The sequence below is a fragment of the Cydia strobilella genome, chromosome 6 (genome assembly GCF_947568885.1).
Source record: "Cydia strobilella chromosome 6, ilCydStro3.1, whole genome shotgun sequence".
Classification (NCBI taxonomy): domain Eukaryota; kingdom Metazoa; phylum Arthropoda; class Insecta; order Lepidoptera; family Tortricidae; genus Cydia; species Cydia strobilella.
This window is the reverse complement of record NC_086046.1, coordinates 10,852,162-10,875,199: the sequence shown is the minus strand read 5'-3', so window position 1 is coordinate 10,875,199 and position 23,038 is coordinate 10,852,162. Positions and strand designations below refer to the sequence as shown.

General features: G+C 38.1%; 1 protein-coding gene across 1 annotated transcript in view; it reads right to left on the bottom strand.

Moving 5' to 3' along the window:
- LOC134742125 (uncharacterized) overlaps positions 1-23,038 on the bottom strand; it is a 161,954-nt gene that overhangs the window by 79,179 nt on the left and 59,737 nt on the right. The window contains exons 26-48 of the mRNA XM_063675087.1: positions 22,818-22,889; positions 17,831-22,000; positions 17,364-17,579; positions 15,529-15,711; positions 15,241-15,441; positions 14,849-15,139; positions 12,823-13,977; positions 12,413-12,748; positions 10,429-11,685; positions 9,751-10,056; positions 9,148-9,468; positions 8,694-9,011; positions 8,291-8,602; positions 7,892-8,206; positions 7,499-7,813; positions 7,089-7,400; positions 6,561-6,875; positions 6,149-6,475; positions 5,752-6,060; positions 5,213-5,533; positions 4,822-5,136; positions 440-763; positions 25-339 (exon numbers count right to left, since the gene is read on the bottom strand). Coding sequence (XP_063531157.1) covers positions 25-339; positions 440-763; positions 4,822-5,136; positions 5,213-5,533; positions 5,752-6,060; positions 6,149-6,475; positions 6,561-6,875; positions 7,089-7,400; positions 7,499-7,813; positions 7,892-8,206; positions 8,291-8,602; positions 8,694-9,011; positions 9,148-9,468; positions 9,751-10,056; positions 10,429-11,685; positions 12,413-12,748; positions 12,823-13,977; positions 14,849-15,139; positions 15,241-15,441; positions 15,529-15,711; positions 17,364-17,579; positions 17,831-22,000; positions 22,818-22,889 — 12,306 coding nt within the window. The remainder of the gene's footprint in view (positions 1-24; positions 340-439; positions 764-4,821; positions 5,137-5,212; positions 5,534-5,751; positions 6,061-6,148; positions 6,476-6,560; positions 6,876-7,088; positions 7,401-7,498; positions 7,814-7,891; positions 8,207-8,290; positions 8,603-8,693; positions 9,012-9,147; positions 9,469-9,750; positions 10,057-10,428; positions 11,686-12,412; positions 12,749-12,822; positions 13,978-14,848; positions 15,140-15,240; positions 15,442-15,528; positions 15,712-17,363; positions 17,580-17,830; positions 22,001-22,817; positions 22,890-23,038) is intronic.

The window sequence follows — 23,038 nt, the reverse complement described above, 5'->3', positions numbered from 1 at the left end:
TATAAACACTACTAACACACTTACATGATATCACAACTTGTATGCAATTTCTTGACGCATCTCCTGTAAAACCTTGTTGACAACTGCATATAGGTCTATGATTTACAGTCAAACAGAGGGCATTCTGACCGCATGCACCTTGGCAAGGGTCTCTACAGCGTTCATTAACACAGGCTGTATTGCTAGGACATTCAGCGTCAATAGTACATTCGGGACGACAATTAGGCACTCTTCCTATGTAATTTGGCATACACGAGCATGCTGCTTGATCTCCAATTATCCGGCATTCGGAGTTCGGCCCACACGGAGTTGGTTCACATGGATTTGAAGGTACTTTCTCTAAAATATCGTTATAAGTAGTTATATATCATTGTCAACTTAAAATATAATATTATGTACTTCCCATTGTACCAAGTGTTATGCTTTATAGTATACTTACTTTCTTCCAACTCGCATTTGGAAAACGGATCGCCAGTGTATCCAGGTGTACAACTGCATATAGGATTATGTGTAACGACTTGACAACGTGCATTATATCCACAAGTATTCGGGCACGGATCAATACATTTCTTGTTGACACATGCCTTATCTTGTGGGCATTCGGAGCTCACAATACATTCAGGGCGGCAGGTAGGAGGTGTGCCGATATACCCGCTACCGCATGTGCATACGCTATGACCGTTTACTTCTCGGCATAAACTGTTAGGTCCGCAAGGAGATGGCTGGCATGGTTTTACGTTATCTTCTCGTCCAGGAGGAAGTTCTGTAAATGTTCATTTATAAACATTGAATATTTAAATCTGTTCTGTAACTTAAATATAGTCATAATTTTAAAACTAACACGGGACTTAATCGCGTACAAATGGATTCCACGAAGACGAAATCCCCTGTCCCTCATTTTGACCCTCATTTCAATCAAAATGAGGGACAGGGGATTTCGTCTTCGTGGAATCCAGTAATTAGCAAATGTAAAGGGGAAAAACATCCCACCACATACCATCGGATGTCGTGAATGTTGTGTGTAGGCAAAGTGACAACCCTAGCGTACAAGTTAATAATCAAGATCAAGTGCGGGTAGTTCGCATAACCCGCGCGGCAAGATGTTAATACAATTCCTCGCCAGTCTGCCTGTGACCACGAACGTAACGTCACGTTCGAAACGTCAGGCCATAAATAAACGTAAGTTTGTACGCGATTAAGTCCCGTCATCCCGTGTTAGTTTTAAAATTATGAGTGAAAATCGTGTTAGTTTAAATCAGAATATTAAATATTGTCTACAAATATGGAAAGGAAAAGCTTAGCGATTGCTAGTAATTAAAAAGTAAAAACAATTTAACTTTCAGTTATATCGCGTATAATTAAGACGAAAGTGGAGGACTCGCGCGATTCGCGCGAAATCGTCTTTTCATACGAAAGTAGTCCGCATTGTGTTTTCCTCTCTGGATATTAAGTAATACTATTGAAAATATTTTGACACAATTTGTTGTATATCAACCACAGCCCCTACGTTTGATTTTTTTTATTATTATTATTTTATCTGGCCGGACAAAGCTCAACAACGGGAGTCATGGAAATCAAGGGGAGAGGCCTTTGCCCAGCCATGGGACACTATAACAGGCTATTAAAAAAAACCGGCCAAGTGCGAGTCTGACTCGCGCACCGAGGGTTCCGTACATTACACAATTTAAACAATGTATTTTTTATGTGAAACGTGAGTGAAAGGTAAATTGCGGTTTACAATTTATGACGTATTAAAAAAAACTACTTACTAGATCTCGTTCAAACCAATTTTCGGTGGAAGTTTGCATGGTAATGTACATCATATATTTTTCTCAGTTTTATCATTCTCTTATTTTAGAAGTTACAGGGGGGGGGGGGGACACACATTTTACCACTTTGGAAGTGTCTTACGCGCAAACTATTCAGTTTAGAAAAAAATGATATTAGAAACCTCAATATCATTTTTGAAGACCTATCCATAGATACCCCACACGTATGGGTTTTTTGCCATTTGGCTACGGAACCCTAAAAAGGCTATTAAGTGTTAGGAGCATTTAAAAATTTGTATAAAATCTCCTTTTCGCTCATTTTTACCATAATCTAAAAATCGACCGCTGTATTTCTGTAATATCCAGAGGAAAATGAGGACTACGTTTGTATGGAGAAACGGCCGTCCCCTTTCCTCTTAATTTAAAATTTATCCTGATGTTTCGAGCCCTTTCCCATCAGCCCTCGTGGGTACGGGTAAACAAATGGGAAATGATGAATTTTAAATTCAATATACACGACATAATCCGTTTGATTTAATGACGAGCGCGTATCAGGTCAATTCGAATATTTGAATAATGGTATTTAGTTATCGTGCGTCTCGCTAGGGCTAATTCATGTACGGACAAATACGAGCAAAATGCACTATATCTGAACGATATCATTTAGACGTCATTCTGATATCAGTGTACGTTCGAATGGGCTATATGTCCAGCTGGTTTCCTCTATAGGTTGTATTTCTCAAACGATTCTGGCGATATTTTTATGAGCAGCTTCGATAATTATATTATGGATTTTTTTTGGTCGATTTAGTCTTTGGATTTCAAATTGGCGGAGTCAGTGAGAGTTCGCGATGTCTACTGTACAGCTCATATAGCTACAGTCCGTGAGCTCTAAGAATGATATTCGGCTTTCGGGTAGAATTGAACGTAATCGTGTAATAGAAAATGTCAATGTCTTTTTCATTTAATTGGAGTCCAACACGCAAATTATATAGAGCAGTTAATACCCCCGACACATATTATTAATTTGATATGTTACGGCAATTTATTTTCATGGAAAATGAATTGAATGAATTAAAAAAAATATTTCTATAAGTAATCAATTAGCTCTATACATTTTCTGGCTGAAGCAGTAAAAGAAGGTATGACATTCTCTATTTAAATTATCGCCGGAGTAACTCAATTCTCATATTCACGTGCCGTCGCCGATACCCGAAGTATCTATACTTTACAACCCTGTGTCACTACTCACTACCATGAGTTCCGTAAATGACAGTCAATAGTGAGAAAGTTACGGAAAATGTATGGAGAAATTGTACAGTGCCTCTACCGGTCACGTAAAAAACTATAAAGTTCAACTGGTAGGTACCACAAACGTTTTAACGTGTTTTCGATACATGCCTAACTTCACACCTAACTATATAACGAAAACTGAGCCAGAATGATTCTAGGTAAATCGGTACTTTACGCGAATAAACGTGCCAGATGTCATCGAAAAAAAGTAAAAAAACGTGCGTTTCCTTTTTTTTTCGTCCATCTGGACAGGCTAAAGCTCTAAGCCATACTGCGTACGTGCGTTTCCGACTCGCCATTTCTGTCAACTTGGAAATACAACAAATACACAGATGCAATTAGCCTCATGCATTAAGTTTATATTTGAATGAAATATATAGTTTGTCAAGGGCTGTCTCATTTCGGGCGTAGACGGAGAGAGTCATACTATCTTTGTCTTACACTAGTACTAGCACCCAAAAGAAAAGGATGAGTATAGTTTTTTTTTGTTCTTATTTACTGACAAGATTTGCTTGACCAACTATATCCTTTGTCTTATCTTATAGTCCTGTGACAAACTATAGCAATTTTATACGACGATTTAAGCCGGGCTTTTGGTATGAAGTTAGCTGCATAGTTCGTACGAGCGCGCGTTTAATAAACAACTTCAAGTGTATGTATTATTATTTATTTAGTCGATGTGGTCTTGTTCAGTTACGCGTTTGTACTTACAATAATTGGTCCTCTAATTTGTTTGTAAAACTTATGAAAGTGGCTACATTAACTATGGATGAAGTCGTTCCTTGTGACGGTATGAGATGTGTCAACGTATTACTCGACGAAGGCAAGGTAAAATCGTTAAACTTTGTACGAAAACGGGATATCATTTCCGCGCCAAAACCAACACACGACTTTTGTATTCTCAGATAAGTCAGTCGCATAAGAGAAAATTCATAAGAGAAAATTCTGTACGGCCGTTTACAAAACACAAGGGATTGTTGTTTTACTCCAATTAAGGCGTAATTAGTGTGACAAAGAAAAATGTAATATTTGTAAAATTCTATCTAGTAGTAGTATGAGTATGCCCTGTGCGCTATGATCAGCTCGCCTCGATACGCTAGGAAATTCATTTAAGTACAAAGAGTGAAGATTGGACAGTTATTACGAGAACATAATCTTTCGGCTTGCCTTACTCCAAAACTCTAGGCACGCCACTGATGATTTAGCCCAGAATTTTGAATTCAGAGAATTATAAACATTATACGATAGCGTAAATAATATTATTAATATTAAATTAACAATAAACACATCGATACTAGAAGAAAGTAAATTACGTAGACCGCGTAGACGTGAGCAAATATGTCAATGTCAAAACTGGTAGTTTGCTAAGGATTTCTATAGGTAATTTACCATTTACTCATACTTTTGATATTTAGTTCTTTAGGTGACACCTAGAGGCGCTATACAATACTCCGATTTAATTCTTGCTCTGTTTTTTAGTATACTTAGAAAGGGACAGCATCGTTTGCAGTGGAGTGAATTTAGGCACACAAGTACGTTAACAAAAGTAAATATCTGACGTACGGCGCGTTTATTCACTTAAAGTAAGTGAAATTTACTCTGGCAACTGATGGTAGAGGTACTGATGGCATTCTAAGAGCTCACGGACTCTACTTATTTTATTTCGAATAACTATCGCTAACCGAAGACAATATTATATTTCAAAACGATTAACACAATTTATAAACCCTTACAAGTGAAGGTCCTAAAATGGTTTTACCTTTTATAACACACTGAACAAGCGGATTTCCGGTATATCCAGACATGCACGTACAGGTAGGCGAATGGTTGACTGTTCTACATTCAGCGTTTACTCCACATGCTCCTGGGCATGGATCTTTACATCTGTTGTTTGAGCAAGCTTTATTCCGATCACAATCGGAATTAGAAACGCATTCTGGCCGACAACCAGTGTACGGATCTCCGAAATATTCTGGCAAGCAAGAACAAGATCCAACTCCATTCCGTTCTTTGCATAATGCATTCGCCCCACATGGTGAAGGATTACAGGGATTTGGCAGAGGTTCAGGTGGATCTGTAATAATCATATCATACATTATTATCCTTTATGGGTTATGTAATTAAAACAAATCATGAATCTAAAAACTTACACTCAACTCGAGAACATCCACTGAAAGGATCACCTGTGTAACCTGATATACAATTACATAATGCTACATGATTGGCTACGGAACAGTCCGCGTTCAAACCGCATGAGCCGGGACAGGGATCTATACACCGCTCAGTTTGGCATGCAAGATTACCAGGGCATTCCGCATTGATAGAACATTCTGGTCTACAATTAGGTGCAATACCAATATAGTTTGGTAAGCATGAACATGCAGGCGCTTCTCCCACTACTTTACATTGAGAATATGGACCACACGGTGATGGTACGCATGGATTTCCTTTAGGCCCCTCAAACATAGGTTCTAAGAAAGAAAACAAAAGATTAAGTGATACAGCATATAAGACAGAAACAGAAAAGTCAAATAATGACAAGGTATTGAATATATACAGAAAAAGGATAGCATGCAAAAGTACAGTAAGTTATATATTGAATGAAAAACTGAAAAACTTGTCTGTTGACAAGCTAAAATAAAACTTTTAATACTTTTTAAACATATTTTATTGTTTGATGCTCTCTTACTTGGTTCTAACTGGCAAGATATGAATGGATCACCAGTGTATCCAGCTTTACACGTGCAAATAGGATTATGATTAATAACTTGACATCTAGCGTTTATGCCACAAGTTCCTGGACATGGATCTTTACACTTCTGTTGAATGCATGCTTGATGCTGAGGACAATCTGTACTTGATACGCATTCTGGCCTGCATGTGGGCGACCCAACATAGCCTTCCTGACATGAACACACGCCATGACCATCGACCACCTTGCAGTGACTGTATGCTCCACACGGAGAAGGCATGCATGGATTTAAATCGGTAGTTGGCGCTGCAATAATTATTTTATTGAATTACTATTGAAAATAGTTAACTACATAAAGTATAAATTCTTTAATGAATTGTAAATATATACTAACGTATTAGTCGAGGATGACAGGAAACTACGGGATTGCCTTCATAACTCTCTAGGCATAAACATACGGGATTATGATGGGAAACCGTACATTGTGCATTAATGCCACAGGCTCCTTGGCATGGATCCGTACATTTATTATTCGAACAAGCCTTATCCCATGGACAATCATTATTTGTCACACATTCTGGTCGACACCCGAGATATGGATCTCCGAAATATCCAGGAGAACATGTACATGCTCCAGCAGAATTTCTTTCTGTGCATACAGCATTAGGGCCGCAGGGTGACTGAGAACATGGGTTTGTTTCCTCTTCGCTCGCCACAATAACTGAATATGTAATAATTGTTGATATTAATATTGATGATAAAATTATTTAGCATTATATTTAACCCAGAGAAATCCAGATTCTTACCGAAAAAGTGGCAACCACCATATGGATCACCAGTGTAACCCTCCCAACAATGGCAAACAGCCTTGTGGTTTATTACAACGCATGCTGCGTTTGTGCCACAAGAGCCCGCACATGGATTGACACATTTTTCCCGAACACACGCGAGGTTACTAGGACACTCTTCATCGTATATACATTCAGGTCGGCAATTAGGTGCTCTACCGATGTATTCTTGCAGACAAGAACACGCAGGCGTTTCTCCTACCACACGGCACTGGGAATTTGGCCCGCAAGGAGAAGGCACACAGGGATTTCCCAGCGGTCTTGGTTGTGATTCTAAAAATATTTTTTCTTATTTATTTTAATAATTTCATATAGCTATTTCATAATTAGTTAAGGCGCGTTTTAGTTATAAGACTTTATTATATTGGCCGAATTTAGTGGTTAATTGCTAACGTTGTTAATGTATAAGTGCGTTAGGTGATACTACTCTTAAATCAGAGTTAATAATAATTAGAAAGTTACATAAGAACAAATCAAATATCTCACTTGGTGCTTCCGCGCACTGTACAAATGGGTCCCCGATATAATTTGTTGGACAGCTACATAATGCATTGTGATTAACAACAGTGCATTTCGCATTATTGCCACATGCTCCAATGCATGGATCTGCACATCTCTGATTTTTACATGCCTTATTAGGCATACACTCACTGCTGACCATGCATTCGGGACGACAAGAAGGTGGGGACCCAAAGTACTGCTCTTGGCATGAACATATTGCATGACCAGCGTTTACACGGCACACGCTATAAGGCCCGCATGGAGAAGGTACACAAGGATCAATTGGATCAATCTTTCCTAAAATGAAAAACGGTTTTTATAATTTTTGAATTTTGACTACCCTAATTCACATATGTAATAAATTATTATTTTATTGTTTTTTTTTTATCTCGTACCGATATAACACGATGAAAACGGATTCCCTTCGTATCCTGGTAAACACGCACAAGAAGGAGCGTGTTTGTGCACCCGGCATTCAGCGTTCATACCGCAAACTCCTGGGCATGGATCTTTACACTTGTTATTGAAACAAGCTTTGTCTTTAGGACAATCAGTGTTTAATACACATTCTGGTCTACATTCAACGTATGGATCTCCGTAATATTCTGGAAGGCATGAGCAGGATCCGATACCATTTCTTTCTTTACAGATAGCGTTTGCTCCGCAAGGAGAACGATAACATGGGCTTTCTTGAACCTGGGGTTCAATATCTAAAAGATGTTAAAAATTTTATAAATCTGTTGTTCCAAGAGTATAACGGTTAACTATTTATTGTATTTTTAACTTACTAGGTATGAATGAGCATCCTGAAAATGGATCTCCCGTATATCCTTGTTCACAAGAACATACCGGTACGTGCTTAACAACCGTGCAAGTAGCATGCACTCCGCACGAACCCGGACACGGATCTCTACATTTTTCGGCAAGGCAAGCTAGGTTTCCAGGACATTCCACATCAATAACACACTCTGGTCTACAGTTAGGAGGACGACCCACATAGTCATTCAAACACGAGCATACAGGTACACCATTTATCTCTTTACATTGAGAATGCGGACCGCATGGGTTTGGTATACAAACATCTATCGAAGGCGCAGGTGGCCCTGGTGAAGTAGGTACATAAAATAAGTAAGTTGTTTTAAAACAGGTATAATAATTATCAAAACAACGTAATAAATGTAACTCACTTTCATCAATGTAACATCTTGAAAATGGATCGCCAGTAAAACCACTCAAACAGCTACATATTGGATTATGGTTGACCACTTGACATTGCGCATTAATACCACACATACCAGGGCACGGGTCTTGGCATTTTTGATTGATACACGCTTTGTTAGGTCGACAATCGGATGTGGCAATACACTCAGGCCGACAATTTGGTGGAGAACCAATACATTTTTCTAGGCATGTACAAACAGCATGTCCGTTAAATGTACGGCATGTACTATAAGGGCCACAAGGTGAAGGGTGGCACGGATCCACAGGTTCTGGCGAAACTATAGAAAAAGTTAAAGACGAAAGAGAAATATATGAAATAACAGTTAAAAACAGAGATATACAAAGTAATATGAAGATTGAAAGTCTTACTCGTAATAGGAGAACATGCATGAAGAGGGTTTCCGATATATCCAGTCAAGCAGTAACATGAAGGTGCGTGGTTGGTCACTGTACATTCTGCGTTTTGCCCACAAGTACCAGGGCATGGATCCACACATTTATTGTTAAAGCAGGCTTTGTCTTTTGCGCAATCAGTATTCATTACGCATTCAGGGCGACAACCAAGGTATGGATCTCCGTAAAATTCATCTATACAAGTGCAAGAACCAGCGCCACTTCTTTCTCGACAAATGGCGTTGGGTCCACATGGCGATGGGTTGCAAGGATGACTTGGTATCTCTTTTGCAACTGAAAAATGGTGTGTAATACATGCTGTCAAAAACTACAATAATGTAACATGCAGAAGAGTGAAGAACAATTCCCTAAAACCAATAAGTTCTACACTGATAATTCAATAGAAACATGCATATAATTCATAACTCACCTTCAATGAAACTGCAGCCAGCAAATGGATCACCGGAATATCCATCATCGCAGGAACAAATAGGCTGATGATTTTGCACAATACACCGCGCGTTGAATCCACAAGAGCCAACGCAAGGGTTGACACAAGACCCGGCGAGGCAGGCTAGAGCTAGAGGACAGTCTTGATTGATGACGCATTGAGGGCGACACGAAGGCGGCGCGCCTAAGGTGCCAGGTTCGCAGGCGCACACAGCACGACCGCTTTCACTGGCACACGTAGAATGAGGCCCACATGGCGAAGGTAAACATGGATCTAGATGAGGAGATGGCGGCTGCTTACCTTAAAAAAAAACAAACCTCAGTATTTCGACTCATAGCTTATACATATAACATTATTTTTTAATGTTATATATTATGACGGCCTCCTAGGCTAGTGACCCTACCTAAGAAGCTGGAGGTGCCGGGTTCTACTATTGGATTAATTATTTATTTATTTGAATTTATTATATTAAAATAATAAATCTGGTTTTAACTAAAGATTTATATAATAGTACATTCTATAGAGTCATCAAAACTGTATTTACAGTAATTTCGTTTCTCTACAATAAGAGGGGCAACTTACTCTTCCAGTAACATTTAATGAACGGATCTCCTTCGGGCAGGTTCTCTGGGCATGTACAGATCGGATTGTGGCCCACTACATGACAGCGGGCATCAAGACCACAGCTGTGTATGCAAGGATCCTTGCATTTTTGATTTATGCAGGCTCTTGTAGATGGGCAGTCTGAGTTGACTGAGCACTCTGGGCGACAAGCAGGAGGCGATCCGAGGTAACCTACACGACATGAACACGCCGCTCGCTGGTTCACCACTTGGCATTCACTGTTAGGACCGCATGGCGAAGGTTCGCAAGGATTTAAAGGAGGATCTGTAAAATAAAAATAAAACTATTGTAGTTTGTACCTAACGTCTCGTTTGAACTTTCAAACGAGACGTTATAGCTATTAATAATAATAATAAAAAAAAAATATATATATTCTTTATTTGCTTTAAATACGCCATACGTTTATTTTACGCCATTTCTTTATCAGCCGATAGCTGTTAATTCTCCTGTCTCCAGGCCTAGTAGCATGGTCGTGTTTGTATCGCCTGTTGTGGCATGCGTCACTTTCGGACTTACGCACTTGTTAAAACGTGACAGGCATGGTGACAGAAGATAAAGAGGCAACCATTTTAGCCCTACAGGAACTAAAACTAGATTTTAACGTTTAATGCAGAATATGTTACAAGTACTACTTACGAGTTACAGTAACTGGTCGACAGGATGAGAATGGATCGCCCTCATAGTTTTTGAAACAAGTGCAAACCGGCACATGGTTGGTGACACTGCATTCAGCGTTTAATCCGCATAAGTCTTTGCAGGGATCCCGACAGTGATTGGATAAACAGGCTAAGTTATTGGGACAATCTGGGTTCATGGTACACTCTGGTCGACAACCACCTGCGTAAGGGTTTCCGATATTCGGCGGTATACATGAGCATCGACCTACGTCATTCACTACTGTGCATATAGTATTTTCTCCACAAGGTGAAGGATTGCAAGGTGTAGGTGGTTCATTCACTATTATAACACATCCAATAAACGCGTCTCCCCTGTAACCCTCTAGGCAACTACACAGAGGCGTATGGTTAACGACGTCGCACTTGGCATTATTTCCACAAGCGCCAACACACGGATCTGCGCATTTCTCGTTTATGCATGCTTGATTAGACGCGCATTCTTGGCTTATGACACATTCTGGTCTACAGAATGGAGGAGTTCCGACGTAGTTGGAGCTACATGAGCAGACGGGATGATTAGATTTAATTTCACATATGGAATTAGGCCCGCAAGGAGAAGGCACACAAGGATTTTTTGGTACAATCTCTTTAGGTTCCATCTCTCCACAAGCAACAAAAGGATCCCCAGTCTTATCACGTCCACAAGCACATATAGGATTATGATTTACAACTATACAATCTGCGTTAACGCCACAGCTACCCAGGCATGGGTTGACACATTTCTGATTGACACATGTCTCTATTTGTTGACAATCTGAGTTACTAACGCATTCTGGCTGACACATTGGTGCGACTCCCCTGTAGCCTGGCAAACACGAGCACACTGGAAATCCGGTTGGTGACACAAGACAACGACTGTATGGCCCACAAGGCGAAGGGTCGCACACGTGGTGCGATGGCGGAGATTCAATAACAGGCTGACATCTTACATAAGGGTCGCCCGTCTCACCTGGTGAGCAGTAGCATATTGCGTGATGGTTAACAGTTTCGCATTGGGCTCTTATACCGCAAACATCTTTGCATGGATTTTCACATTTATTGTTAAGACAGGCTAGATTAGTAGCACAATCGCTGTTAACAACACATTCAGGACGACATGACAACTGAGGATTGCCATAGAAATTTGGTAAGCATTGACAACTCAGTACTCCATAAGAATCTTGACAAAAAGCGTTAGCACCACATTGAATGTTGTCACAAGTTGTTGCTTCAATAGCTGAAATAAATAAAAAACTTATTATTTGCTCATAACAACACTACTGTACTTTGTACTTTTTCGAATACCAACTGTAAATATAACTTTGTCATCACAAATGTATAATTTCTCTCAATCTAAATGTCTCGCGTCGCGTCTCATCACTCAAATGTACAAACGTTAATATACCTAACTAGAAATCAAATCAAATTATTTTATTAAAATAAAATATCTTCATTTTAAGCAAAATAAAGATATTTGATATTTTTGATATTTGTGTTACTCGTATTATAAATATTAAATATACCCACTCGAGAAATTTCAACCGAAACCGCCGTAATTGAGCCAATTATTAAAAAAACCGCAAAAGTGCGAGTTGGACTCGCCCACCGAGGGTTCCGTACTATTTAGTATTTGTTGTTATAGCGGCAACAGAAATACATCATCTGTGAAAATTTCAACTGTCTATCACGGTTCATGAGATGTAGCCTGGTGACAGACAGCGGAGTCTTAGTAATAGGGTCCCGTTTTTACACTTTGGGTACTTCCGTACCCAAAGTGTACTAAAATGGAAAGTTTCGAAAACCACGGAACTTTTACTAAACTCCTATAAGTAAATTTTCCGAACTGGCCTAAGGTGCCCTGTCGGTGGTTAAAAGGTCCTGTATAATCCTGTAGCTAGACTACAGGATGTCGTGTAAAAACTGTTATTTAACAATCTATTGAACTCGAAATAAAAAGCACTTACGTCTGGTTGTGGGTTTGCAATATTCATAAGGATTTCCTTCAAAGTCCTTAATACATCGGCATATCGGATCATGTCGATAAACAGTACAATCGGTGTTCATACCACAAGAACCAGGACATGGATCTACACACTTATTCTTTAAGCATGCCTTATCAAATGCACAATCTGAGTTAAGGACACATTCTGGCCTGCATGATGGATTACTGACAGCGTCTGGTCCCAAGCAAACATCGCAAATTGCAAATTGATTCCCATAAGTATCACACGGAGCGTTCGGATCACAAGGGTTCGGAGTGCATGGCTGTGCAGTAGTGTTATCAGACGGAATGATAATGGCTGAAAATAAAAAGAAATGTTAGCGAAAAATATAGAGCATACCTAAACAATTTTAAGTGCAATAATATACTTACGTCGATAGGTACATTGAACCAACGGATCTCCTATATAACCATCTGGACATAAACATGATACAGTGTGATCGGAACAGAGACAAGCTGCATTTAGACCACAAACATTTTTAGTTAAACAGGGGTCAGCACACTTATTATTGACACACGCTTCATTCGATGGGCAATCCGAATTCATTGTACATTCTAGTTTGCATTCAACATATGGATCCCCGATGAAGTCCGTTGGACAGTAGCACTGAGCTTCATTTCCGATATCCTGGCAAATTGCATTAATGCCGCACTGCACCTTGTTACATGGTGATATTGCCTTGTGAGATTCTGGAGGTAAGCAGCAGAGTAAAGGATTCCCTATTAGTCCATCTTCACATACGCACACTGGACGATGGGATTCAACATGACATTTAGTATTTAAACCGCAAGCACCTGGACAAGGGTCTCTACACGTATATCCAATGCAAGCTCTATTAGCGGAGCACTCATCATCTACTTCGCATTCTCGTGAAAGACAGCCTTCAACACCGTATGGATTACCAGTGCTACCACCTGCACAAGTACAAGAAGCTTGACCATCATAGTTAACATTACAAATAGCTTGCGGTCCACATGGATTTGGTGTGCAGGGATTACGTTGAGCTTGACAACCAACATATGGATCTCCACTATAACCAGATTTACAGAAACACATTTCTCTGTTACTGCTTACGTAGCAGTCAGCATTCGCACCACAAGGGCTTGGATTGCATAAAGTGGTATCAGGTGGCAAATATCCTTGAGGATTACAAGATTTGTAGGGGTTGCCAATAGTACTTTCAGGGCAGTAACATGCAGGGGCCCGGTTAGGATCACAACGCGCGCCTGATCCGCATGGGTTTGGATCGCAAGGATTACGAGCTTCTATACAACCTCTTACTGTGTTGGGGCTTTCAATAAAACCTCGTAGGCAAGTGCATTTTGCAAAGCCATTTGATAATACGGTACATTGGGTATTCGGTCCACAAGGTGAAGGATTGCAGGGATTACTTGGTAGTCTACAAGTTTGTCTAGGGGGATTTCCTTCATAATTTGGAAGACAGAAACAAGCTGGTTTGTTGTCTATTAACCGACAGCCTGAGTTTGGCCCACAGGGGTTGGGCTCACATTCATTGCCTTCTGGTACTGAAACAGGAAACAATGTTTACTTTAGTTATTATATTTCTAAAATACGCTTTCATTTACGTTAAGTGAAAGCAAAACCACCGCTTTTTAAGATATGACGTATATATATAGCCTAGTATAGAGTAAATACCAATAAAATAAAAATAAAATAAAATAAATAAAATATAGTAAGAGTCATTTATTACTTTATGACATCTATTTCAGTTTCCGTGGAAATATAATAGAATAAGAAAACATTTATTGCCCCACAACAAAAGAGAAATAACAGGAATATATTTACAAATATCATAAGAAATTGGCATGCGCGACAAAAGGAACGGGCTCAGCATATGCTGCGCCAGCCACTTCATTAAGAATTGACCGCACAGCGCTGATTTTCAGTCCGCCCCCTTACTGAACCACATTGATATGTGTGCGGGATATTATTTTTAACAGATATATGCAGGTTAATTTTAGAATAATTAAATTAAACGAAAAATTACATAGTTAAACTCTAGCAAAGTATTATTACGGTTTCACACAGTTTACAAAATTTTATACAATTAACAAGTCTTCTAGTTTGATAGCTACAAAAAAAAGACTAAAGTACTTTTCGTATGAGAGAATACTTATAATAATTTTAACAAATTATAAAGTATATATCGTATAATATGAAATAATATCGAAATAAACAAATTTTGTATTATATGTAATGTTTATAAAGACACAAGTTGCTACGTTACCAATCATTTATTCCGATATGTGACAGTTTCTTATATAGGTTCTAAGTAATAATACTGTTATCTAGTTTGCGTCGGGAACAGCGACATCTTTGAAGTAATTTGAACAACAAAGTAAACATACTCTATATCGGCTCGAACATGTAACTTACTACAATTCTTGAACGGGTTGCCAGTCGATCCTTTTGGACAGTAGCATATGGGATTTCCATTGTCGATCTCACACAATGCATTAATTCCACATGGATTTGGGATGCATGGGTTTACTGGAGGATCACATCCTAGCATGGGATTTCCATTGTATCCTGGTAGACATTTGCAAGATGCACGGTGGTTTATAACATCGCAAATAGCATTAATGCCACATCTACAAGGCGAATCACATCTACCGTTTATGCAAGCCTCGGAATTTGCACATTCATTATCGAACCTACATCCTTGTACTGAAACAAGTAAAATAAAAATTGCGTGGCTAAGTACCTATACTTGTAACTTATTAATAATAAGAATATATAAACCTTAAGCAATATATAATTACTCTTACCTTGATAACATTCCAAATAAGCGTTACCCGTGTATCCTTCAAGACACTGGCATTGAATACCATGGTTCGAAGAGACGCATTCGGCGTTATCACCGCATTTGTTTGCGGAGCAGGGGTTAATGCAGACTCTATTTAATCTATCGCACAGCAGATGTGGTGGACAGTCATCATTATATTGACATACTGACGATGAGTCAATAACTAAAATCATATAAATTTCTCAGTAAGTTGCACTATTATGCTGAGATATGTTATCCATGACGCAAAAGTTCTAGCAAATAAGCTTACCTGGCACACATCCAACATATCCGTTTCCTTGAAAACCTTGAAGGCAGCTGCAGTCGGAGCCATGATTCGTATTTATACAGGCTGCATTGGGTACGCATGGGTTGTGTATGGCACATGGGAGTTGACATGCATTATTTATACAAGCCTCGGTGATGAGACAATCTTCGTTTCTAGTGCAACCGGCTGTGCGCAATGAAATTGTATTATACAAAAATTACAGACAATTGTGCATTAAAAAGTCAAAGATTATATACATTAAATAGTTACTCCCCCGACTACTTAGAACCCATGAATTCAATAGTTTCAAACCTCTTGAATTATTAAGATTAAAATAACAACAACCCGTTAAAATTATTTTATACACAAATTATTTTACAATAAGTTAGATACCTCACTTACTAACTCAAGAAAATTAAACAAATCTGTGGAAATAATACGTGTAGTTTTGAAAATTGGTAAAGTTGTACCTTTTGGTGTCCAGATGAACATACTAAAAGTCCTCGGGGGTGGGGGTTGTGCTGAGGGTGAATAGGTAATTCGCAACTCGTGTCGATTTAAAACACTCCCTGCGGTCGTGTTTTAATCTATCGCCACTCGTTTCGAATTTCCTCTTTTTCGCACTTGTATCGTAAATAACTATTTTAATCTACGATCAATACTTTAGGAGCTACAGGTTAACAAAGAGGTGAAAAATAGACGACATAAGATAACGTCGTTTTTTCGTAGTTGTTCATCATAACTGAAATTTTTAGTATAGAATAAGCAAGTTGAGTCACCTGCTGATCAAAAATAAAAATAAACCGGCCAAGAGCATGTCGGGTCATGCTCAGTGTATGGTTTCGTACTTCCGTAGTTACCCGCCCGGCAAAATATACTTTTTGCAAAAACTCAAAAATGGCTTAACCGATCAGGTTTGCTATAGTTTTTCTTGAAAGTCTTTAATAAGTTTTACTTTCACGATTTCTTTCATATTTTTAGTATGTTCATCTGTACACCACAAGGTAGAACAGGGACCGGCCCGCTATCCCTTATCGGGGTTTTATAAGGGTATTGCATAAGGCTTAACTCACCATACCCTTTGCCAGACAAAACCCTTTGTTTTGCTTTTAAAAACCCTTATATAAAGCTACCACATTTGAGTAATCGGTAGCCCAAATACCCTTACAAAACCCTTATCATCCGCTCACCAACACCTTGCATATTGCTTATAAGGGTTAGCCTTATAAAGGGCTTCCCTTTTAGCATATAAGCGTGCTAATTTAAGTCGTCTACCTTGTTCATAAAGCACACATTACTTCGAATCTGAGCGATCGTCGGCGGCGACGGCGGCGTTCTTTGACTAGGCACGTATTTTCTTTCCTTTTCATACACTACCGTAGATATATACTAATCCTGTCTCTTTCAAGCAAAGGGAAACCTTTATAAAAAGCGCTTAAAGATAAGGGTAACCCTTATTAAGAGCTAGCCTTATTTTTGGTTAGCTTTTCGGTAAGGGTTAGTCAAAGGTAAGGGTATGAATGGGCTTGCAGTTCAAAAGGGAAAGTCTTTCAATGTGTTAGCCGTGTTTAAGTGTCGCCCATTGAAAGGGTTTTATCGCGGAAAGGGTTGTCCGGTCCCTGGGTAGAACTATACCAATTTACTAAACTACACGAATTATTTCCGCAGGTCGCCTATTTTCGGCTTAATTGGACGTAGCTATACATCCATGTTATACGGTGGCAGTAGATTCGTCAAATAACTACAAACGACAAATACCGTAATTGTAAGTGATGGCCTTTAACGTATTGCATTTTGTAGTAAGTAATATTTAATTATTAGTGTGAGTTAAATCTTACTTATTTTAGGGGAACATTTAACAGCAGGATCTCCGTCTTGTCCAGCGGGACATGAACACATCGGTCTTTGCTTGATAGGGTGGCAATTGGCTCCAATACCACAAACATTGTTAAAACCACAGGGGTTTTGACACAGTCCCATAAAGCAGGCTTCTGTCTGTATACAGTCTCGGTCAGATTGACATGGTTCTGGTGCCTTAGGTGTCCCAGGTGATGCTAGTGTGTTAGATGGTAAATTAGTTAACGTGTTACGTTTGTAGTAAGATATTATAGTATATTAGAGTGTCTTTATTTACAACTACTTATAGGTGAAACAAATGATAAACGTACTGTACATATTTGTCCGATAAAACAAAACCATAAAGTTCTGAAAATATTACATTGTCATTGAAAAATGTATACCTAAATGATTTTCTATAACAATTTAACCTGTTCTTACATGTATGCAAATTATCGAAGTAGCATACCTCTTACGCAGTTGTTCCCAGTGATCCCATCGCACATGCACAGGGGCACATGGTCGACAACGATACATGTCATGTTCATTATACACAGGCTCTGCATCGCACATGGGTTCTGGCACACTCCGTTTATGCAGGTTTTGTCCGTGGAGCAGTTCGATTTCACTTTACAGCTAGTTACGTTGTAAGAGTCATTATTCGGATACGCTGTTTCCGTAGAAGTCACGTCAGTATATGGAGTCGAGTCAGTCCAGGCTAGTATGTCTACATCTTTTCTACGTGATGATAAATTAGCGTTGGGAGTTGTTGAATGTGAGGGACTTGTATATGTGTTACCCGTTAGTTTAGGCGCTGTATTAGTTTCACTTGTTAGCTCAATTTTTACTTCCGGCGTTGTTTCGGTTATTTTATAAGCGTTTGTAGTAGTTCCCTCCCAAGGGCTAGTATAGTCCGTATTATTTGCGTAAATTGGTGTAGTGTTTTCAGTCGAAAAATCATTATCATGTGATGCCAAATTATCATTATTTGTGATATAATCATCATCATCCGAGGAGGTGTGAATTCCGTAGGAATTCTCGGTCGACATGTTATCAGGTACATATTCATCAATTATGCCCTCGGAAAGCGTATTACTCGTTGGGGGTACTGTCTCAGTTTCGGAAGTTGTATTTAAGATTGTCGTTGTCTCGTACCAGTTATAGGTTTTTTGTTTGCTTTCGTTCCAAGGCTTCACGTAATCCGTATTCATCGGTATTACATTTGTAGTCGACAGTTTAGTGACATTATCTAATGTTGCAGACTTATTCATATTTATTATGAGTTGGTCATAGCTGGTAGATCCCTGAACCCTAATAGTATTAGTTGTATGTTCTTCCTCTATTTTTGTATCTCTATTCAGTACCGTCGTTGTCTCTGGCAAGTCATAGGTATTTGTAGGATCTTGTTCCCAAGGTTTCGTTATACCGTCGTGCGTCGTAACCGTCTTGGTTTTTGTAAAATTTTCCGTATCTGAATCGCTATATATTATACCTTCTGTGTAGGTTTCATCTGTAACACTTTTTTTTGGTAATTCAGTTGTATAGTCATGCGTAAGAGAAGTAGTTATAGATTGCTTATCGTCAACGGTTAAACTTATTGATGTTTTATCAACATAGGAAACATCTATACGATCTTCCACAGTGCTTTGAGTTGGATTTGTCATGACTGCATCAGGGCTGGTTGATTGTGGTATCTTATTTGTTACTTTTGGTGTAATTAATGGCGTAGGATATGTTTCTGTCGAATATGATTTTGTAGTGATGTCACCATTCGTTTCGATAGAAATAGTGGATATCGTAAGTTTCTCTGTGACTGTATTGATTGAAACAGATTCAGTGATATCGTTCAAAGAAGTTAAATGGGAAATTTCATTTGTTCGTCCCATAGGCGTGTACAAATTGTTTTCTGACGTTAAATGTTCACTTTTGGTTGTATAATCAGTTGTGGCAGTTTTACCTATATGTGTCAGGTACGCTTCCGTATTGACTGAATTTTTATGTGAAATGTCCCTAATACTATTAAAATCTGTCGAAATAATAGTAGTTTCCTCCATACCGGTTGTTGTTAAAAATGTTAATTGATCTGTAGTTTTAGTTTCAGATATGCCTGATGATTTAGTTATCGCTTGTTCCGTAAATGTATATGTTGTATTTTTACTTGTATCTAACGCTTCTGAATTCGTCGATGATTCAGTGGATGTAAAATCATAATGAGATTTAGATGAGTTAGAGCTATATGTGGGTTGTGTATCGGGCAAATATGTTGTTGTATCTGTTAAAGTTGCACGCGATTCATTGTCTTCAGCAGTTCTCGGAAAATCAGTTTCTGTAAAACTAGATTTAGTGGTTTTACTAATATAGAAGTCTTCTAAATGAGTCGAATGTTTAGTCGAATCCAATTCGTTATACAAGTCTGTAGTACTTAATGAATGACTTGTTGTGGTTTCCCTTGTATCAAACGCTTCTGAATCTGTTGACAAAGATTGTGTGTGTACATTTTTACTGGTTGTTTGTTCTTCAACTGTTGTGTCATACGGTTCCAATGTAGCTGTAATCATATGATCATTCGGTTCCTTAACAGTTTCGCTAAATCCACTTGTTTCGGTGCTATAAGAAATCTCATCTATTGGCTTTGTGAATAGCTCTGTTACAGAGTTATATCCAATTATTGTAAAGTTATCAGAACCTATTGAGTAATTAAGGTCAGTTATTTTGGGGTCAGTATTTGTAGTTGACGATTCAAATGATTCAGGTGATTTATAAAAAGCAGTTTTTACAGTTGTGGGTGTTTCAGTAACTGACTCAACTATTCCTTTTTCAGTTAAATGTTGCATGTCTTCACTAACCATATTGGTGATTACGGAAGAAATATCTGTGCTTTTGTTTTGTGCTGAATAAGTTGAACGTTTTGTTGAGTCAAATTCAGTATGCGATTCAGTAATACTTAATGAGTGAAGTGTTGTAGTTTCACTTATATCGGACGCTTCTAATTTTTTTTCCAAAGATTGTGTGTGCAAAGTTTGACTGGTAGTTTGTTGGTTCACGGTTGAATCATACGATTTATATGACACTGTAGTTAATAGATCATTCGATGTCATATCATGGGTATTACTAAGTTCAATTGTACCGGTGCTTGTTGAAATGTTACCTGTTAGGCCAGTATAAGGCTCTGTTACAGAATCGATTTCTGTGTTTGTAGTCTGCGATGCAATTGACCCGGATGAAAATAAAGAAGATGATGTTTCAGTTACTGTCGCAAAACCTGATTCAACTGTTGAATGTTGCATATTTTCAATAACTGTGTTGGTGGTGACTACAGGTAAAACACCTGTTTTTTTAGTTTCATTAACACTTTTATTGAGTGGTGTTGTAATAGTATTTTCTTCTGTGTCTGGATCAGTTCCTTGTGGAGATTGGACTTCAGTACTTAAAGTTTTATAAGATTCAGTAGAAAATGAAGTTATTTCCATATTCTGCGTGTATGGAATTTCACTAGAGACAGTCATAGGGTTTACTGTATTTCCAGTAACTTCAGTTATTTTGTCATCTAGGGATATTTCTGTATACTGTGTTTGAAATGCTAAATCTGCTAAATCCATAGTTACTTCGGTTTTACTTGTTGAATCAAATATTTCTTTCGTGTCTTCATGGGAAGTCAAAGATTCCTTATTAGTAACCCCTGAAATGGTTGTAGTAGCCGTAGAATATGTACTCAGACTATTTAAGGTGTTATCTTCATCTTGATTGGTGGCAAATGCGTTTGTATTTTCTGTAAGAACATTTTCTATTTCTCCATCAGTTTCACTTGCTATACTTGTAATTGTTGAAGTATTAGCTAAAATCGTAACAGGGAATTCTGGCCTGTCCCTATGTTTGATTGTTGCATTGTACGTACTGTTTGCGGTGTCAGTGAAATTGCTTCCTAATTTTCTTTGATTATCTGGTGTTTTTGTATTTTTATTTTCGTTAGGCGTTGCTGTTGAACTTTTTGTTGTATAGTTGACTGTTAATGGCTTCACCGTGCTTTCAAAATGGACAGTACTACTACTTTCCACTAGTTGATCAGAATCTAGAGTAGATGAATAATTGCTTATAGTTTCAGTAAAAAGGGCAGTCATTTCCGTTACACTGTCATATTGTTGACGAGTTGCTAAATTAATATCCGTGGTAACAAACTCTGCTGAGGAAGAATATCCAGACCTTTCAGGGGAAGTATTAGTTCCTGTTGATTTAGTTTCAGTGATCTGCATACCACTTATAGTGTTAATATCATTTATTGTGTTCGTAGAAAATGTTGTCTCTACGCTGTCGGTCATACGTTGTAATGAACTAACGGTAGTTTTATCAGTGGGGGTTTCTGTGTATGATTCAATTTTGACACTAGACTCTCGGTATTCTACAGTAGGTATGTTTGAATCGATAGTTGTTATAATTTTCATTTCATCTTGATGGTAAGTTGTGGATGTAACGTTAATTGAGTTAAAATCCAATACAGTAGTTGTGTCAGTAATATTAAAATAGTCGGGAGACATTTTAGTCGTGTCAGTTACATCAGTTTCGCCTTCTGTTCCCAGATTTATGGTTTCCGTGGTTGTATCGAGGAATATTTCAGTTAGTGGGTCATTTTTAGGTGGAACATCTGTTAATAGGAACGCAACAATAAAATAGTTAGTATTATTCATTTATAATCTTGTATTAACAAAATGTACATAATTTTTTTTGTTTAAATGTATTACATGTATGTAGATAATGATTATTATTTCGTGAGATGTGTCAGATAGAAGAAAAAGCGAGAAAAGAAAAGAAAAATTGTCGTCAGGGAGTCATGCAATATAAAGCCAAACCCAACCACGAGAAAAAATATAAAAGAATAGAGTCAATTACGTGTGCCAGGTTTAAGTGACAAAAATTTAGTAAGTAAAAGTTATTTACCAGATTTGACAGGGATTCACTTTAATATTAATTTACACACAAAATAGTCATTAACTATGCATCGTAATTAATAGTAATTAAGTCGCTTAAACAGGCACACGTTTAGGTCAATTATACATTTCAGTAATTGATAGAAAAACGAATTATCAGATCCTATGAAATATAACTACCCCAAAGTCTCGAAATCCTCACTGGGTCTGCCGAGGTAATGTAGCCAGAACTTTGTGGCGTTTTATCGGACAAATGTATATAGGTACGTTGAAGTTATAGCAATTACCAGTTCATCTGGAGTTAGTTTTGCTATTCACATAGCTACTAAGAACAGCCGTAGACCTGCTAGCATTATAGGAGTCCACGATACGTCAATTGTTTACAATGGCATGTACATAATATGGATGAATAGATGGTAGTCTCATTATATATTTAATTTAGTTAAAGCTAAGTAAGGCACATTATAATGATGTTTTTTTGTTTAAATTTTTTTAGTTATTTATATTACACTGGTATATTTAGTAGGTACTTACTTTCCATGCAGGCCCCTGAAAATGGGTCGCAAGGTACTCCTGGACGACAGTGTGCACAATTTGTAACAGGCCCTAGCAAATAAAAACAAGAATTACTTATTACCTGAAAAAAAATCTACAAGATATATTATTACTATTAACACATTCAGTGCTAGTGCGTGCTACGTGCGTAGCCGATAACATGTGAAAACCCTAATGTAGCGAAAAGCGACTACGGACTG